The sequence below is a fragment of the Chiloscyllium plagiosum genome, chromosome 38 (genome assembly GCF_004010195.1).
Source record: "Chiloscyllium plagiosum isolate BGI_BamShark_2017 chromosome 38, ASM401019v2, whole genome shotgun sequence".
NCBI lineage: Eukaryota > Metazoa > Chordata > Chondrichthyes > Orectolobiformes > Hemiscylliidae > Chiloscyllium > Chiloscyllium plagiosum.
This window is the reverse complement of record NC_057747.1, coordinates 5873685-5895417: the sequence shown is the minus strand read 5'-3', so window position 1 is coordinate 5895417 and position 21733 is coordinate 5873685. Positions and strand designations below refer to the sequence as shown.

General features: G+C 37.2%; 1 protein-coding gene across 1 annotated transcript in view; it reads right to left on the bottom strand.

The window, feature by feature from the left end:
- ldb3a (LIM domain binding 3a) overlaps nt 1-21733 on the bottom strand; it is a 196977-nt gene that overhangs the window by 64030 nt on the left and 111214 nt on the right. The window contains exons 11-12 of the mRNA XM_043678611.1: nt 19400-19436; nt 18579-18670 (exon numbers count right to left, since the gene is read on the bottom strand). Coding sequence (XP_043534546.1) covers nt 18579-18670; nt 19400-19436 — 129 coding nt within the window. The remainder of the gene's footprint in view (nt 1-18578; nt 18671-19399; nt 19437-21733) is intronic.

Sequence of the window (21733 nt, the reverse complement as noted above, 5' to 3'; positions counted from 1 at the left end):
AAACTATTCTACTTTCTAAACTGAACTTCTTCTGAATAAAAGCTTTGAACCTTCTGTTCTGAAGTAAAATCTAAAATCATTGCACTGTAATGCCTGTCATAATCACAACAGCATTAGCATCTTATTTATTAACACTATAGCGTCGACCAGAAACTTGACTGTAGTCATATATCTTTTTAAAACTGATGTATTTATGTCACTGTCCAAATTATTTTCTAAACTTTTCAAATGAAAACCTTCATAGAACTCACCAAATTCCATCTGGCTGTACTTTATTTAAACATCCGAATTCAAGTAGATATTCTACAATCAGCATGTTAAGATAGTTCCCCTTCTATAGAGTGATAATGGATTCAGTATTCTAGGACAAGAACTGCTCTGACAATGTTATATTTAGTAAGGACCATAGTTTATATGTGAAAAAAAGAATTCTAGAAAGATCTTCGGTCATCCTGGGAAAAATGGTACAGAATCTGATGGAGGAAGACTACTGACATAAGAATGAATTCTCACCTTAACAGGTAAAGCTTCAGCTAAATCGCTGTCATTATTAAAATATTGGCACTGACTTGAACCTAGAAAAAAACTAAACATTTGGGCACACTACTCCTTAAATACGGTTAAAGAGGTGATAGATTTTTCTTTGAGTAAATTTCACTCTGCTTGGACCATTGTCTTTAATACTGGCAGGAATAAAATGCTTACTTCTCCTAACCACTACAGGTTCACTGTGTGAGGGCAGGATTGCATTATCATTGTGGACACATTATCATTGTGGACAAATTATCCCACCAGTTATTTGGCATTGCAGGCTGTTAATTTGAATGATATTCTTTTATCCCATTTATTTATCCAGATTGAAAAGGAATTGCTGCATTTCATGGAATTTTGTTCTGAATCCCAGCACACTACTTAAACAGTAATTTCAATTAAATAAAATGGGCAAAGCTTTGGATTGATCCTAGAATATCCGTAATTGGCCAGGGTACCATTTACTTAAAGAAATACTTCATTTTCTCTCTCAAATGCAAACGCAATTTATCTGGCAATTCTTTAGTTCATCATGAATTGAATGATGTGTATTTTCAACTTGGAAATGGAAATAAATATCAGCAGTTTGTATAATAGGCAGACAGTCTGTAAAATCATATTTACATCAAAGCAGCAGGTTGAAAATACCAGTGTGCGTCAAACTCAAGCACCAGATTTATAGCATTATTCTCACCTTAACAAGTGCAAAGAAATCAAAATATACAGATCATCTTAGAATATAATTGACAAGGGCATGGAACAGGAACAGATAACAAAGTGACCAGGAATATCCATTATTTGCCCTGTCATGCAATGCATAAAACTGTACCCACCTTATCTTCGCCAAGAAATCCACTAAACTGCACAGCAGTTGAAATTCACTTTCAGCACCTCTATCGTACACTTACGAAGTAATTTGAGAGTACTGGTCCCTGATTTCAGATACTGAAGGCTATCCTCCAGACTGCAATGTTTAAGAATGGGTAACACGGAAAAATGTTTTGGAGTTTACTTGTGGAGTTTACTCCATTACGTAGATCAAATGACTGGTAAGATTTCTAAGTAAGACCAACTGAATCAGTGCCTTGGTGGTGGGTGGGAATATCTCAGTTGTACCATTAGCCACAACAAATAATTGACAGAATACAATGCATGTCCTGTGTCTACCATCTGATGGGCTTCTCATCCCTTGCAGTAGTAGATTTCACCCAATAAAAGCATATCACTTCTCAGATTCATCATACATACTGCATTCTATGGAGTATGAGAGGAGGTACAGTAGCACTCACCACATTATGTAGTGAAGATAATCTGACCAACATAATCAAAAATAATAGCATTCAATCTCTTGCAATGGCCCATCCAATATATGCAATGGCACAATGAAAACCACATTAAGTCATGTTAATCAGCTGCATTTAGTACAGGACCCTTTGACAATCTTAAATTAATATCTAAAGAATTAGAGAGAAGAAAAAAATTACAAGAATATAAACATCAAAGGTGTCAAAAGATCATTAGCCTGAAACCTTCCCTTTTAATATACATTTCTCTCAATTTAGCATCAATGGCATTTGAAGGTACCTAGGACTGGTAGATTATTCTCAGTATTTATCACGGATTATCGCTTCTTTCATTAGTTCAGAACTCTAATCCCATCATTATCTTGTTGAAACTATTGAATATTTTATGAAATTTAATAAGATTCTCCCTCTTAGCCATCTCTTTAGACAGTAAAGCTTAAAATTATTTTGGGTTCATTCCTGATGAAGGACTTTTGACCGAAACGTCAATTCTCTTGCTCCTCAGATGCTGCCTGACCTGCTGTGCTTTTCCAGCACCACATTCTCGTCTCTAACCTCCAGCATCTGCAGTATTCACTTTAGCCTTAAAATTATTTTGGTCTTGTGTTGATATCTGTTCTTATACGTTAAAATAATTCATACTGTTATTCACTGCACTCTCACCTTTAATTTGTGAATCCTAGGCTATGACAACTGACCTCCAAGTGAAGTCTGCTCACTGAATTTTCTTGTTGGATTGATGCCCCACAGTTATGTTTATGTGCTCTAGAATATTTACCTTGCAACCTCCAGGACTCCACTCAACATTCTTGTAATCTAACAAGTAGCCTTGATTACTTTGATTATTTGATGCAATTCCATCTGTTTCCTTTACCCAGTGTTTTAACAGAGATATTATTTTGTATTAAACATATTCGGTTTAATTTTGGACCCAGCCTTATTTCCTATCCTTAACCATTTTATTACTCAGTTCATGCACTTTGCCAGCATTCCCATTACTTTCTGCTTAAGGAGCCTTCAATTTGGAATTTCATCAAAATCTTCTGAAAGCTCAAATGACAGGAAATTTTCCTCTACGCACTGAGATCAAACACCTTTATAAAGAATATGTTTACACATTGCTGCACATTGTTAAGCAGAGAAATCTTCCCACACTGGAGAGAATTCCTCTGTTTTAATGTCCTCAAAGTCTAGAAGGTTTATGTTCTGAACTTTTATAGGTAATTCACTAGCACACTTTATCATCCCAACTTCTGTGCAGTTAAGTGGTGGTGAGCAATCACAGATCACTTTCCATAGGAAGGATAGGAAATTACAGGGAGACACTGAGACTGTGTTCAACGCATCTCAAGAACAAGTTAGTGAAGTTCTGAGACATTACTGGTATGATGATCACAGTTGATTGCAATATTGGACATTTCAGATCCCAGAATGAAACCTAGCTTGATAGATCATATATTTCATTTTTGAGATTGATTAACATGGCATTTAGTCACAAAATATTCATATGAGGCCGCAGATGTTAACAACTGAACATAAATTTTCACATAAAAGAAAAAAATAAACAAATGAAGCTTCATATGACAGTTAGAAAGATCTTAAAACAAATGTTAAAACAAGGTTTCAACCCATTTTCCAACACTGTCAAAGAGATGTAATCTCAGAGAAATATCATTTCTTTCTCAGCTTTTTGAATACTTACTTAACTGACACTGTCAACAATTTTCTTTACGTAAAGACAATTTTGTGATTCCTTTCTGAATTTATTGACGTGAATGTTTCAAAATTCTGATGGACTAAACTTTATCACTTCTCACAACTTGAAGATTTTGATATAAACTCTTCTGGTTTGGAAGCTTTACAGACTAGAAACAACTTCTGTTGTAGCACCTGATTCGTTGAACTGAACTGAAAAATACTTGGATCATTTGCTAGGAGAAACTATTTTACTTTCTGAAATGAACTTTAGATTCTTCTGAACAAAAGCTTTGAGCCTTCATTTCTGAAGTCAAATCTAAAGTTATTGCATTAAAGTGCTTATTCTGCCAGTTGTAATCATAACAGTATTAATGTTTTATGTATTAACACCTAAGGGTCAACCAGGCTCTTGACGGCAGTCATGTGTTTTCTTGAAAGTGATGTACTTAGATCACCGTCCAAATTATTTTCTAATCTGTTTGAGTTTTAAAAAAACTTCATAGAATTCACCAAATTCCATCTGGTTCTATTTTTAATTAAATATCCAAGTTCAAAAATATGAAATTAATGTATGTTAAGTACCTTTAATCACACTGGTTCACAATTTAGGAATATCAAAAAGTACAAAGATGCTTGGAAAGGAAATCAGCAACACCACAATATAACTTGCCAGCAATACTCACATCCCAAGAACAAATAAACCAAAACCTTTCCTCATAAAGATAAGATCCATTATATGATTAATTTATCTCAAGGCTAAAAATCTCGATTTAAGAATAACTAGTTCACAAGATAGTGTAATGTGCATGTGCAAGCTGAAAACCATACTGAGCTTAATGTAATGTGCTCTTTGATAAATAGACCACCTCATAGTTTCATATTTTTAATACAGCGACTTGGGTGACATATCACAAGACTTAACAACAATGGATCCTTAATACTTTGGAGAACAGCTGACAGAATTGTGCTTCTCTTTTCCACAAAATATATAGCAGAATGAATACATTGTAATATATAAATCACATTCTGTTTTTCAAACCAACGTGTGAAAAAAAGTTTCACTTGTCATTGTGCATTTGAACCTCAGTGACCAAAAGTATTAACAATGTTCAGCTTAAATTACTAGAGACCAGTCTTAGATAAAACAGACAGTGAGTAGAGAGAGGCAGAGAGAGACAAAAGAGCAGCACAGAAAGAGAGAGAGAGAGAGAGAGAGAGAGAGAGTGTAAGACAAACACTCAGACTGAAAGAAAGATGCATTTAGGGGCACACATGCAGAGGCACATACATAGATAAAGAGGGAAATAGAGACAGCGAAAGAAAGAAATAGAGATTGAGAGAAGGTGCACACATTACCTGGTCTCAGCAGTGACGAACCTGTCCTCCATGAAGCTACCAAAGTGAGGAAGGGTTGGTGAAGAGACAGGCAGCAGTGAAACCAGAATTATTGTTAAAAACATGTGCAAGTGAGGCTCAAGTAAACAATCACAGCAGGAAAATGTAACACCTTGAAATAAGTATTAAAAAGGTTCCCGCAAAATAGGAACACACATATGAATATTTCATCAGATAACATTCCTGATTTGCTCCAGCATTTGACAATTCATTTGTCTGCTCCCTATGACTGAACCAGATATTTGAACTATAATTAGATAAAACCATGTATTTTGTGGGATGGAAGAATATGATGGAGGAAAAAAGAATAAATCATGATTGTTCTAAGTGAAATTGATAGGACAGGAGGTTATAAACAGAAGGTAGGCAAGTTACAGCAGACTCCCAATCAATCAGTTATCCACAAAGATTGGGAGGGTGGGAGAGTAAGGCTCATGTTGTGATGGTCACACAATGATTGCAACACAATAATATTAAGGGAGTATTATTTTCAATGTGGGAACTTCTCAACAGCAGTACTTAGTGGTTGAGGTTGAGCATCTTCTACCATAATGCAACTGTTATTTGCTTAATGTTTGTGCACATTACAGATGTAGTAACCATCTAAAAAATGTAACAGTAATGGCTCTTGCATTGCTACTGTGATCAACCTTCTTCCTCTATGTTAAGGGCCTTTGTGTTGGGATCAGTGAAAAAGAAACAGAGCAAGTATGACTGATAGAGAAGCTGGTATTTCTCTATCCCATGCAATGATTACAGGAACTGTTCAATCTGTTGTGCAGACTTTTTCTTCTAACCAAACTGTGTTGATCTCACGTTATAGATCAACAGTTATACCTGGCCTAGATTACTTTATGCAGATCGATACCTTTTTGCAATAATAGTGTTAATGTAGCAAACTCCAGTTGAAGTCTTGTGAATTGTAATTTGTTAAAATCCTGACTGTGATACAAAAGCATCCATTGATTCAAAGTACCTCCTGCCTTATGAAATTCACTGTTAGGCATGCCCCATAATGCAAACTCTAAGGGCCAGGAGACTAGACAAAGTGTGGGTGGGAGAATACCTTGAAAATTTGCAGGGATTACAAATCTTCAAAGATGCACTTCCACATTATACATTGTAAAAATGGAACAGTTTGTATTGGAGAGCTCACCCAAAAATGGCAGTTTGCCAGTTTTAAAGTCATTTATTCAGTACCAAGACCAGCACTTAAGATGGGTCGAAGTACAATATTTGTATAAGTACAACGCCTTTGTGCTTCGCTGACCGTTGATAATGAGATGTGCTTGAATCCGTAGAGAACAATGAAAAGAAAACTACTGAAACAAAATAAAATCAGTGAACTTGTGCACGGTGCTGAATGAATTACAATTTCATGCAACCCACCAATCACACGATTAGTTGACGCACAAAAAACACACTCACAAAAGGGATATTATAGGCTAATTTTATTTTTGTGGTGATGACATTCATTGAAAAAAAAATCAACAGCCAAGACAGTCATTGTGGTGTCAACGATTCTTCAGGCTTCAAGCAGCATTAAGTCTTTGGCTCACTACCTACCAATCCCTCCCTCCATTCCTAAGGTGAATTGTCTAGCCATGTGTAGAAAAGTGACAGTGAACTAGTTTAGTGTTAATGTTGGGAAAGTTGAGTGAAGTGACTTTTAAAGTGGTAACAGGTTCATCATTTGCTGTAAAGTATAATCATGATGAAAATCAAAAGACTGTTGCTAGAATCTCAGATGGTGACAAAACTTTTCAAGAAGGCATGTCAAGTTGTTGTATATCTTCATACAAGTGGACGATGGATTAGTATTGGGCTGTGACTCATGAGAAGAAACAATAACTGGACAGCCCATTTTATTTCCTTTTTTGTTTAAGTAAACTTTATAGGAATGGGCTTCTGATTCACTCTTGCCCATTTAGTACTGTGGCCTAAGACCAATTCATACCCTATTATTTTGAAACATCATTTAGAGTCAGGGTCATAGAGATGTACAGCATTTCAGATATAAATAAATGTTAGAGAACTGATGTTGTAAGTGTCAGTGAGAAAAAAAGTATTTAGGTTTCAATGCCAAAAGTTTCACCATCAGAATTGTGAATGAAAAGCTATTTCCTAGCAACAGTCTTAAATGAACATAGACATGGTCAGATACAAGACAAGACAACTCCACACGAGCAGACAACACCAGTAACTATACAGAATAAACAAACTATGTAATCTGCTCAGAACACACCTAAGATTTTAAAAATTCCTAGACAAACAGAAATCCTGCTCATGTTGGCTCAACTACCATCAAAATAGAAGAAACTGGATGAGACACCAGAACAAACCATTTGGATATTTCAAATACCTAAACTGTAAATTGATTTTATTGTTTAATAAATTTGCAAGCAATTGACTTATTTTAGTTATTTGTTACATGGGCAGAGCTTTCATGGAAACAAACTATGTGTTAGATGATTGGTTAGTTTGGCTTTGAAATATCCAATTAGAACAAACATATAAAGGAGATATATTAAAGAACCAAAAAGTCCCATGGCTGCCATTCACAAAACACAACTTCGACTAAAAGCTATAACGCAGTGTTCCAATAATCACCAATAGTAAAGATACTGCCAGGTACAGGGCCACACACAATAAAATATTTCAGATTCAGTCCACCGCCATGCCTCCCCTCAAATGTTGAATGCATTTGTAGTCAGCCATTCAGCATTTACAATTGGACCTATCTCAAGGGAGACAGGGACAAAAAAATTAAGATGCAGGATTCATATCTTTCTTACTATTCAATAAACTTCACTGGAAAGTGCAATTGTTGAATATTGGGGAGGGTGTTATCAGACTTGACTAAGATAACTACCACTTGCCATCAAAAAGATTGTGAATGAGAAATGCACTAATGGAGAGATACTGAAGAACTTCTCCGAGGGCACTGAACTTCACATCTCACATCCCACAATTACCAGTACTTGAGCCAATTGAAGCTACATGGCAAAGGAATAGTCTGCTATTTCTACAGAATACTGTTTGGACAGGGTTGGAGTTGTACCAGAAAGAAAAGCATCCTATTCAGATGTCTAACCCCAGATTACTGGGTTCATTGAAGTGTGATATATTGACTCAATCCAAGTACTGGAGATTTTGAACATGGACACTAAAATTTTGCTTCTCATCATTGTGTTCTAAAAGTTAAAATTCTTGAAATGATGGAGTTTAGTTACGTTTTGTGATTGGCACATGGAGATGCAGTATCTCCCCACTGGCCTACAAAATACTACATTGAATGCAAAACTTAAGACCTAGAGGAATCACAGTTTCCTGGTGCTACAAAGTTCTTCACACTTAGTTCATACTACAGCTTGTTAATTTTGCACCTCTCCATTCGAGATTAAAATGCAAGCTGACAACTGTCAAATTAGAGGTCTTTTCCCCCCAATTTTTAATTTTGTTTAAATTTATCACATGTATTTTTGTCCATCAAATGTGGATGTACTTAGTTGGCAGATGGGACGATCTGGGTCATACAACTTCTATTTTGTTGGCATCTGACTATGTATTTGAAGAGAGTGGATAGTGATCCAGATAGCACCTTGTGTTGGTTCCTTCACTCATTCCACCCTATTAGACCTTCACGCAATCCTATTCAAGATGAACGTATCACAAAACAGACAAGATTACCAATGTTACTTCACTGCCTATCATGAAAATGACAAGAGGATTTCTTTTCCTCACTACAGTGATTGAACATTTCAAAACTAGGCCAAAAGTATCAAGAATCAGAAATTCTGTTGAAGATAAGCTTTCAGTTTAATAAAATGAGAAGTGAAGAAATGAACCTCAGAACATATAAGCCACAGAAGAGATACTGCGAAAGCCAGCATTATTCACTAAATAAAAGTGACAAAACTACAGAGAAAGACAATAGCTGCTGGAAGGAAAGGTGAGAAATGTAAGATTACAGCTTATATCATGCTGATTTTAGTTCACAACTATTTTAAAGGCAGGTAAAGCCATATCTGTCTTTCTCAGCCACTGCAGTTAGGGGTAGGTCCCACGCACAGAGGGGCTCCAGCCGAGGCCCATAGCTTAATCTACATTTCAATCTGCTTGCAGTCTTAACATAGGGAAATAACTGTCTTCCAGGAGGGGAAGGGAATGTTACTAAAGATAAGAGAATAGATTAGACTCACAGGAAGAGGCAAGGCTATCACGGCAAATGTTAGATGCAGAATGACTCCAGCGTGCAGAAAACAGACCATTAAAGCACATGATATGTACAAGCATCAGACAGGTAAAAAGGCCAGAGCTGCAAGACATTAACAAAAGCGTACATGAGCATGTACAAGTAAAAACTGTCAGGCATGGTGTACAGAAAGCATACACAGCAGCAGCTTGAAATATGTTTGTAGGGAGAATTTTGCATGTACACAGTCATTAAGGAGTCTTGGAACCTGGTCCCCATAGTGCCACTCCATGATTTTCTCTACAAAGTGCTAAACTCCTATCAGCATTTGCCTAAGTCAAAATTATATTTTGTCAGTACATACATAACCAAAACTAAGGCAATTTGGCTAGAGTTTCTTTTAGCTCCAAGTACCATTTTGATTGTTGATGCCGAGCTCCAGCCCCACCTAATATTTATTCCCCCTTCCACACCACAAGAGGAAGGCTAAAGCAATAAGGAACAATATCCTCAGCCAATTTAAATCTTGCTTACCCTGTTGTTTAATAACATTTGTCCTTGGTGATTTCTCTCAGTTAAATTGGACAAACAAGACCAATTTCCACATCTTTCAGCCATCATCATTTCAAGAAACATAATGGCACAGGTTGGGTGCATGGGGAATGTTCCTCGATCCTGTGCTATCATGTTTCAATACAAAACTCTGAAAAAAAAATAAAATCTAGGCCTTCTTCAAATCAGTTCAGTGTATTGCCCTTTTGAAAAAAAGCAAACTAAGGAAAAGCCTGCAATTACATCAGGAAGTTTCAAAAAGGTGGATAAAGAATGGTGTCATCAGCTTGCTACTTCTGCGAATCAGCCATCTTTCAGAAGCTTAAGTACAGGATATGATTTCATAAAGTTACAACAACTTCCCAGTAAAGTGCAAAAAGACAGGACGATAGACAACAAAGAAGCACAGATATACAGACAAATGGGATGAAGATACTACTGTCAGAAAGAAACCCCTGTTTACTGCTCCCCATTCTGGATCAACACCATTTGGGATAGCATGCACTCATCAGAGTGAAGAACATGCATTTTTTTTTATATGGAAACTGCATAAAAACAAAATCACTCCAGTTTAGTGTTTTTCATGCTGGGTCTGTGACAAGTAGTCTGCTGTGCACATAACCCATGTCCTGTGATCATCATGTATTCAAGGTTCCCAGGCAATGGGATTGGCCAGCTTATATTATACTATTAGTTTAAAATAATGCTTTCACACACAAAAAATTTTTTTTTAAAAAAAAGTATATTTGTGAAAAGTCATAATGATCTTTAAGCATAGCCGCTGAAAATTGGTTTACTTAGCAATAGAAGATGAAGGTGTTAAATTTGGGTGTTAGGAAACTGAGCAAATTTGTATTGATTGAATATTATTTCTTCACAGATGACGAAGACATTGTCCAGCAAATGTTTTAAAAATAAAAATGACAATCCATGGTTAAATGGGTCAGTGCAACCACTGTGTGGCTGATATCAAAAATGTGGAGACCTGTTTAGGTTTTGATTCGGGGAGAAGGAAGGAGGAGGTGAGAGTTGAATGGATAAATTAGATGGCACTGACTTTAGGCAATGAAGCAACTGATGATGACATGGAGGCAAAAAAAAAAAGCAAACCTTTTGGGATAGGTCAAGCATCAAGTGTCAAACCTGCACACAAGCACACAAAATATCACCAACTCTTATCATGCAAACATGCAGTGAGTAAGCACACTAACCAGCCATGGAGGAAATATCCCAGCCATGGAGGCAATATCCCAGCCATGGAGGCAATATCCCAGCATGGGTAGAATGTCACAATCAAGGAGGGCATGTCTCAGCCATGAAAGGAATGCCTCAATCATGGAGGCATCCAGCAGAAATTGGGTTAGTTTTTGGTTTGGAAAAGGAACAGCCCATTGCAGGTTGGATATTTCCCTATGTCACAACCAGACAAGCAGTTTACCTGAAAGGCCTCTTTTTGTTTCAGCTGTCGCCATGGAACAGAATCTTCAAGAACACAATACTGAGGAAGTCTATTTGCCCACGTGTCACACCTGTATCGCTTACTGTGTCCATGAAACAAACTCCAACCAGAATTTTAAGAAGCCTGCCTCCACTTATGTAATTAGTCAAAATTTATTCCTGCTTTGTCTTGTTTCTTAGCTGCCTGGTAGAGAGCATCCTTCAGAATAGAACTCAGTCAGAAACTTCTCCACAGAATACCCCTCCAGTCTCAGTGGTTCCCAAGTGATTTGATGACATTTATTTTAGTGCTTTGTTGATATAGTGTCCTGTCAAGTGTTAGCACTGTGTAACTAACCCTAACTTGAAATTAACTGTTAAATATTGGTAAATAGGACAAGCAAATACTGGCATGCAAATGTTTAATACCTTATTTGAAGTCTCACATTTACTGGAATGCTTTCTTTACTAATATTCATTTTGAATGTTCAGTTTAATGTTTAATGTCCAATCTGCATTCTGATGTAACTGTGTTAATACTACAAAACACAAAGCTTTCACTTCAATGTATCAGGACTCCCTCATTATCATGATGGCACAGTCTTTCAACAGGGAGCTACTCCACAGACCTCTGACTGGGTCCTCCACCAGTACACAAATATAAATAGCTGCTTCATCAAGAAAGAGCTCCTTCTTAAACTGCATTGAAGTCATAACTTTAGAACAATAATTTAGAATAAATCAGTTTTCCAAAATTCATAGTTCAGTTTACTTTCTTTCAATAAAATACTTTGATTTGAGTTATTTATATCAGATTCCCTACAGTGTGGAAACAGGCCCTTCGGCCCAACAAGACCACACCGACGAGTAACCCACCCAGACCCATTTCCCTCTGACTAATGTACCTAATACTATGGGCAATTTAGCATGGCCAATTCACCTGACCGGCACATCTTTGGACTGTGGGAGGAAACTGGAGCAAACCCACACAGACACGAGGAGAATGTACAAACTCCACACACAGTCGCCCAGGCTGTGCTGTGAGGCAGCAGTGCTAACCACTGAGCCACTGTGCCACCACAGTGTTCAGTTGTCCTGTCCTCTTTTAGGTTGGCTTGGTAGTACCACATCTCATGTCTCCAACAGAATTTTAAACTAAGAAAAGCAGCATTAATGAGTACAGTTCATTGCCTTTATGTCCAGATTCTGTTACCTCTTTTCATAGAGTGTGGCTTCTGTCAGTCCTTTTAATGGCTGTACATAATCCAATTGATGTCAATAAAACATCAAAAACTTGTATTCTTAGCCATTCATGAATAGACCAGAATTTACACTGCATCTAATTTTTGTTAATGTTCAGTCCACGATCAACATTTTAGTTAGCCTGAAGATCATGTTATTCACAAGCTTGGAACACAGTTTAAAGAGATCTCTGAGTGGTGGACTGCCCAAACATCTGAAAGAAAAGCTAAGACTCACACATTCAGTTATGGACTCTTTGGTGTTTTAACTCATTTAATGGATCATTCCAATTCCAGTCAAACTGTTCAAAAATTCATTCACTAAGGACATCTTTCCACCTTAAAAATGTTCAGAAAATATTGTGGCAATGCCATTATTACATAATATTAAAGATAATTTCTCAGGTCATTTTAAGTGGTCACTTCACTTAACCTTTGTGCTCTATATCTCCTCTTGATTTCCTGATGCCCCACCCCGACCATGCTGCTTTCAACAAACAGAAGTGTAGTCACACTAAAGTGATACCCAAAGCATTGTAGTTTACAACAACAATGCATGAAGAACTACAAGTTTAAACTTGGTAATGGGACAACATGTATTGCTGGTTGTAATCAACATTTATTCTTTAGGTGGGGATCTATGTATTGAATAACTGTGATAACTTTCTAACAGATTAGGTATGAATAAAACTCTATGTAATTTTAGGCTGATCACAGAGGTGTAACAGTGCAGAGGGAGGCCATTCGTATCTTCATGAGCCTTCCAAATGACCTAGTGCCAATCTCTTGATTTTCCTGGTAATTCCTACATATTATTTCTATTCAAATAATCATCTAATTCCTTCTTGAATGCCTAACTTGAACCCCTTCCATGCCCTAACTATTCACTACGCAAAAGTTTATTTTTCTCACACAAACAAAAATTTCTGGAAAGTCTCAGCAAGTCTAGCAGCATCTGTGGAGAGAAATCAGAGTTAATGTTTCGGGTTCAGTGACACTTCTTCAGAATGAAGACCCATCAATCTGAAGAAGGATCACTGGACCAAAAACATTAAGTCTGATTTCTCTCCACAGACGCTGTCAGACTTGCTGAGATTTTCCAGCAATTTCTGTTTTTGTTTCGGATTTCCAGCATCCGCAGTTCTTCCAGGTTTTAAAATAGTTTCTCACCTCTTCTGCTTCTTTGTATTTTCTTTATTTTAGATTTTGGACCAAATTGGGAAAAGGACTGCTTTAAACCTGCTGGAGGAGTTGCTGCATTTTAAAAACAGTTACTGGAATTCATTGTGAGTTATGTTTCCATTGTTGCTATATTCAAGTAATGGGAGAGAGGTCTAAGAATCTATTGTGGTGGGTGTTCAGAGTGAGCTTTGCCCAGCTCCAGATTGTTGATTGGTTTATACAATTGGGAGTAGTGGTAGATGCCAGAGGTCACTCAGCATGACAACAACTCTGATTGGCTCCTGGGCAGGTGAACAATTTAGGTGTGAATAATACAGGAAGACTTTGTAGTTTTCCTCCAAATTGTAGAAAAAGTGTCTCTCTCTTCCTATCCTTGCAATGAAGTAATTAATGACTGGAAGACAGTTAGTTATACTCTCCCATCTGTTGCCATCAGCTGTTGCCTTGAACCAGAAACTGAAATTATTGAAAAAAATCTAGAAGGAGAAAGGAGAACAGAAAGTCTTCAGAATGCAAAAAGGACACCTCATCAAATCCTGTGCACTGGTGCTATTATACTATTATACTATGGAGTGTTTTTCCCTCCATCCATTCCTGAAGAAGGGCCTGTGCCCGAAACGTCGAATCTCCTGTTCCCTGGATGCTGCCTGTCATCAAATCCTGTGCACTGGTGCTATTATACTATTATACTATGGAGTGTTTTTCCCTCCATCCACAACACCCATGTTTGCTAAAAAGCAAAATCCTGTGGATACTGGAAATCTGAAGCAAACGTAGAGAATGCCGAAGAAACTCACCAGGTTGCAGCATCAATAGAGAAAGAAACAAAGTTAAAGTTTCAACTTTGATATGATTCTTCTTCAAAACTCATGTTTGTTTGTTTGACTGTTTATCAGCCCTTCACATTTACTGATATTGACATACATAAGTAGCATTTGTGGTACACTGTGTATGTCTGTATGTGTTTATGTAGTGTTTTAGGAAGGGAATTATTTCAACTAGTTGTTGATAATTCATATTTTTGTTTGTCTTCAATTATAATTGATTTATTTGTAACAATCAAAAACAACAAATGCTGGAGATCACAGTGGGTCAGACAGCATCCATGGAGAGAGAGCAAGCTAATGCTTCGTGTCTAGATGACTCTTCATCAATTAGTGGTTCTTATTAAATTCAGTGCTTTCTTTCTATTAAACATGTACATTAGGGACTTAGAGTCCTTTGATTCAACCTTTAATGATGATAACACTGGGAGTAATGGGGCTTGAGTATCAATGCAAATTTCCAAGTGGGTTATAAAAATGTGAAACCACCCGTGCTCACCCAACCCCACCTACTCCCTCACCAACAACATCATGATTTCTCACCTTTAGGTTCTGTCATGCCCCTGCTAGCCTCTGTGGCTCTCCATCTCAGACAGTTGGTTTTTCCAGCTTTGATTTATGCAAGCTCCTCTCCTTTGATTACTATTGGTAAAGCCTTCATCTACCTTGTACATGGCACTTGGCATTTTCTCCCAAACCCCCCACTTTTGCTTTTATGTCTCCATTAGATTTCTGAACAACTCCATGGCTGCCTTCTCAGAATCCATTTTTTAAGCTGCATTTTTTTTCCAAACTATATGACTCTACGACACCCAAATAAGAAAAATATCTACAGACACTCCAACCACACGGGATGAATGTAGATTTCTCCAGCTTCCTCATTTCCCCTCCCCCCCACCTTATAAACATCGATTCTCCTGCTCCTTGGATGCTGCCTGGCCTGCTGTATTTTTCCAGCACCACATTTTTCAGCATTCAAACAAATGTTTGACCAGTCCACTATTATGCCAAAGAGGGCAATTATTATAATCCTTGTGCACAATACATCTCAATAATACATTTCTAATGCATTTTAAAGTGATAGTACCGTTTAATCAGCCTATTTACATTAGGCCTTCTATCAATCAGTTTATCTTGCAATATCCATGGATATTAGATTTAAAGCCACAATATGGATTTGATTCATCAGTTGGATAAAAACAAAACTTAATCGAAGTTTTACTAGTCACAATGATTGCTACATAAAGCCCAACAAATTGAAATTTAGCAGAGTATACTAGGATATTCCCTAGAGTTCAGACACACAGGAGTGATCATCAAAACTAATCTATTATCAGAGCTCATGGAATAATACCAGGCACCTATAACTGAACAATCAACTAAATTAACACTTTGCTGAAACATTACGATTTGTTAGCTTGCTTCAAACCTGTGTTAAGGGCGTGGAACTGATGTGCTTTAAGAACTGCAACAAGTGAGGAGAGATTGTAAGGTGTTTGACAGTCTCAGATAGAGGGAGAACAAAAAAAACTGAGAAAATTTCTCATTTTTGGAAATTAAGACATTATCTATCTTTATACCCAGTAATGACAGAAAGGGTAGAAATTTTGATTAGCAGCATTAATGTCTTAAGATTTGATGCATTCATAAGCTTCTTGTACAACATCGACCTGAAGCAGTAATTTGGTTTAAACCACATTTAAAAGTAAAGCAGTATAAAGTGGTATAAACCTGTACGCACAGGAAAATTGCAAATGGGAATTTCTACTCTCTTGTCATTTATTAATAGATGTGTGGTGGTTTCAAACTCTCAACACTTGGGATACATCGCCTTTCGTAGGTCCCAGCTCAGGTGCTACCTCTTTAATCCAACTGCTACAGAAATTAAACTGATGAATAGTCTGACTTCAAATGTTGGATTATGATTCTTAGTGAGTATCAAGTTCTTCATTTAATCAGGATACAAAGAGATTGGAAAGGATCTAATGGTATTTTTTTAAATGATATTTTTATTTCAGAGAAAAAGTGCTGGTATATACAGAGAAATAGCAAACCAAAGCAGCCAAGCACAGAATACAGGAACCAAATGGTCACACTACGCCTTTCATCAATTTCACTATATCGAACCCAAGTGTTTTCAATTACTCCTCTCTAACCTACTCATCTACTCAGCTCAAATCATTCACAAAATATGATTTTAACAGGCCACGGTTGTACAGAATTGTCAGGGTCAGTGGGAAACTGCAGATGCAGCTCAGACTCCAGTGCCACGCACTAGGTCCCAAATCACCACAACAATGTAGTGTCCTTTCATAGAAATAATGAAGGTATAACATATGTCACATATTTTGCAGCTCAACAGATTAATTATTTATCTCATGGAACCTAGAATTCTATGAAATTCTTTTAAGTTTTCCCCTGATTGCAATGAAAACTACAGAGGGCTGATCTAGCTAATTTCAACAAAGGGGTTGCAATTTGCCTCAGTACTGATGAGTCAATTTAAAAATTGGAATAGAATTATGAGAAGCAAAAACCTGCAATTAGGTTTCCCTCTCCTGATTATCATCTAGTGATAAAGGTTGGAAGATGTCAGGAGGAAACTGTAGGTCTTGCTGGTAAAGACTGTTGACATGCAGCCCCAATGAGCTGACATTTGAATGACTACCATATAGACACAGAAATGAACCACAGCATGAATCAGCACCTTCAATAGAGAAGTGAAGAGGAGAAATGTACTGCATGAGCTCAATCCAGTTTTTTTTTGCAAAATCACAGTGAAATATGTTATACATTTCAATCGCAATCATTATTCAAATCCTTCTACCCAGTTTTATTTTAATTTACCTTCAGCTCATCTACTACATTTTACATATTACCTTCAAACGTTAAACAAGTGAGAAGATACTTGGTAATTTCCTCACTTATGCTCACACAATACAATTACCAAAGAATAACATGTCTAACGGGTTCTTATAAAATTGGGTAATCATTCCTAATGTACATTCATCTCAATTCACTGTTAGTAGCCCCTCATCTTCACTGTCCCAAAGAAAAACCTTTCATGTAGTGGTTACTTGGACTCAATTGCTGGATGCATTGTTTGCCTTCTGCCTTTACTGAGCTTAGTCTGGGGCATTCCATAGTGTACACAGCCCAGACTGAACAGGATTCAGTATGAATTACTTAGCATGATTTCCTTTTCTTACCTTCAGTACCATGACCCAATCTTAAAAATACTTGTTGGCTAATATGAATCCTATCAGAAACCCAGACAAAAAGCTAACGTTCCTGCTATGCTGGGCTGCTTTGTGAGAGAAGCTAAGCAATAACAGATCAACTATTTAAACAATGTTACAGGAACCCTGTTCACCTTTCACAAGAATTTGGACTATGTAATGGGAATGAGTTTGGGTGAGGAGTACAGAACACCAAGAGGCCAACAGTTGTACCTGAAATTATTAGTTAAGTAACTCATCAAATGAGCAGATACCAGCCTTCTGCTTATATCTATCATACTTGGATAGGGCAAGTAATTGTGGGTCAGGGCTTTGGTGGATGGTCACCAACAATAAATAAGTTTCAGAGTTTATCAAAGATGTTGCACTGCACATTTCAATAGACTGTGCAACAATCATTAAGCAGCTACTTGTGATTGGCAAAATGAACAAATCGTCTTTGCCATGGGATGTAATGTGGTGTATTTTCCAGAAAATCATTCCCATTTTCTTTAAATCCTTTACTTCCCTGAAGACTCACTGTCTGACCTACTGTCAGGCTCAAATGTGTTGTGCAAGCATTCCCTCAAGCTTGACAGCACCTACCATTTTAACTTCTATCATTGAGACAACAACGGTCCTCTAAAACTGCAATCTTTCTCAAACACAAGGCAGCTCACAAAGTATTAATTCCCTAAAATCTCTCTGAAAGGAAGTCAAAGATACAAAAGTTGACTCTTTGTACAGAAACAGGACTTTTAGCATTTTATTGGCAGAGAAACCTTCATACATGGAGAAGTACTGTGCTGCTTAGAGCACTACAATACAACAGAGGAGGGATGTAAGGCTAAGGACACTCAACAAGCACTTTGTTTAACTTGTTTTGAAGATTTGATGTTCTCATACTACTTTTTTTTATAGCCACTATTACAGTAATATGCTCTTTTGCTTTATTTAGTAACTCTATCTTCAAGTGTCTTATTACACGTGGGCAGTTTAACCTTTAATATTAAGGATCTGTGCAGACAGACCATGATGCCATTTGCGCAATTTGGCAAAGCGTGGACCTTTTACTTCATGTTCAAACTTTTCCCTGTGGCATAGAGAAAGAGAGAAAAAGAGAGGAGGAGAAGAGTAAGGCATTAGGGAATACAGCCTCCACTCTTCTGACCTTACAACTGTATAGCAAGCAAAATGCATTATACAAATGACAAGATTTAAAACATGTCCCCAGTTGATCCATTGTTGCAACAAAGACAAAGATATTTTGCACATTGGTTTCTCAACTGTTAATAGCATTTATATGGTAACCCTTTACATGGAAAGAAGTTGATCGTTTTTATGTAGAATTAGGAACAATGTAAGCAACCCCCAATCATTAGTATAGATTTGGCAGGACACGTTTATGGATTTGGGGAAGTGGGGAGCAGGATGGAAATAGTGGCAGCACAGGTTTGGGTATTGGGGTTGGAAACATAGCTTATTTGGAAACACCATGATACAATAGTAATGCCTCACTGTGGTCACCAAACCATACCTATCCCTTTAAACAGTGTGTACTTAGACAATGATATCCTTTAACTGTTGGCACATACCTACAGAACCCTGAATGTCATAAGTGGAACCAGATGTATGATTCTTCATCCAATTTCAACATGTTCATCTAAAGTTTTAAATTAACTGTTTGTTATCTTAATAACCCCAACTTTCTATAATTAACTAATATTGAATGTATTGCTAAGTGTATAAATGTGTTTTAATAGTAATATGCCTGAACTTTGTGCTAAGTGGGCCAATGACTGCTGCTGTGCCAGAAGCCTACCTTGATCTTTTCATCGCATCCTCATCTGGATCTTGCACTAGAAAACAAAAGATCTAAATGAATTACCATCCCCAGTGAAATATACTCACAACAAATTAAATGCTAATCCTAAAGATCCGTTTGCAGAGGATGTTTCACGAGAAGATGGAAGCCTCCCCTGTTCTAAATATCTGAGGGTTCAGTTTATATGAAACTTAATCTCAGAGATGGGTCTAATCACTGTTGAATCTCAGCACATGCCATATTTTGGCAGTAAGTGGAAGCGACTAGAAAATCTGCCCTACAACCAGCTAATGTTCAATTTGGTCAATGTTATTACAGCTTGACAGCAACACCATTCAATAGTTAAAGAATGAAAAATTTAAAGTAAATCCTGCAAGTCTGTGAGCTAGATTTGAATTCAAGAAAATAAAGGGAAATGGCCCCCACACAGTTCCATCAGAAAGGGATGGACTCTCTTCCTGGGCTGTGTTGAAGATAGGATCTGACAGTTTACCACATTGCACCATCCAGCTCGATTAAAAACAGGATTTCTCTGAGGATATCACAGTCCTGCCTAAAAAAGGAAGGAGACCAATGAAGAGGAGGACTTCATACTGAAAAATCCATGTCCTATAGCCCATTCAATCAGATGTGCACATGGTGGATTTACTCTTGCACTCCTACAGATGTCCTCCATTCCTGTTTTTGGTAAAATAGATTTATTTTGTGCAGTTTACACCACATGCATTAAACTCTTTAACCTTCAAAGTGGGAGATGGATTGTTTAAACAGTAGTGTATACTCAATATTACACAGTGATTCTATTGAGTTGGAGATGTGGGTATGACAAGAGGAGAGAGAGATACATTGAGAAAGGGAAGAATATTTATTAAATAATCATATTTTAAATTAACTAACACTTTATTTTTAAATTCTGACCTATTTCAGGAATTTTTTTATTAAGTTATTTTTAGGTGAAGAAAAATTAAAACTCTAGAGGTTTGGCATAAAAATGCGTAGTATGAGCAGGCCTGTTATTTTCTTCCATTGGTTTCATTCCTTGATTGTTAATTTGTTAAAACCCCTCATAATTCCCACTCACCTGGGCATTCTGCTCAATGACAATCTGCATCACAGTCCATCCCAGCAAGGTTGGTACATCTGCTGGAATTTAGCTGTTAATTGGGGTGCCTGCTGGAACTGTGCTGGGTCTCTAACTGGCAATGACATTCATGCACGTTTTGCTTAGATGTTCACAGAAGAGCATGGAAAAAGCAGAAATTAGTTTCTACCAGCCAGTGGATCAGTTTTGTTTAGGAGGCAATTCTTGAGGTGGTGGGGAGGGCATGAAGATAATCAGGCTCAGAATTGCTTGAGGGTTAAATATTTGCTCCTGCATTTTCAGTAATGTTACATTATAACTGTACCACAGTAGCATAGAGGAACACCAGAATCCTTGCTAAATACAGTGAACATGTGTCCTCATACATCTGCATTTTGCTCAGGTGATAACAGGTGATATAAAAACAACACAAAAACATCATTATAGTGGTCAAAACTGTCCTAATTAAGATACTTAATTTCTTTTATTCTTTCACATGATTTGGGTATTGCTAGCATTGTCTGTCCATCTCTAATTGCAATGTGTAGAAGCCACTTCTTGAATTGCAGAAGTCTGCATGATGTAGTTACACCCATAGTGCCATTTGGGATGGAGTACCAGGACTCTGACCCAGCAACACTGAAAGAATGTGATATTGTTTCAAGTCAAAATGGTGTGTAGCTTGGAGGGAACTTGACTGTGGTGGTGTTCCCAGGTATCTGTTGCCATTGATCTTATATCTTATAGCAGAAGTCACAAGTTTAGAAGGTGTTGTCAAAGGAAGGCTATTTTCTGCTTGATGCCTTCCAATGTGGTCCCATTCTCCCTTTCCATGAGACAATTGGCATACGCCCTAGAAAATGTTGCAGAAAATTTTACTAGTTCAAAATAATTATGTTACTTATTCAAGAAGTAAACATTTTCATAGGTCTTAGGAGAAGAAAATGACACCTTACTCCATAGACATGGTAAAGTAATTGCTTCCATTGAGAAATTGCAAGGAAAGTGCAGAGTAAAGCTCCCTCCACACTGCACCATCAAGCATCCTGTGTTGGGTATAGCATGAATTTGGTCAAAATGAAAGCCTTCTCAGTACTGGTAAGTCAAGCATGTGTGGATCAGGCACAGAGTAAAGTTTCCTCTCCTCTGTCCTATCAAGCACATTAGGATCTGATGCAGTGAAAGTCAGTTACAGAGTAAAGCTCCCTTTCCTCTGCTCTATGTAACCTCATAGAAACACCTTCTACTGC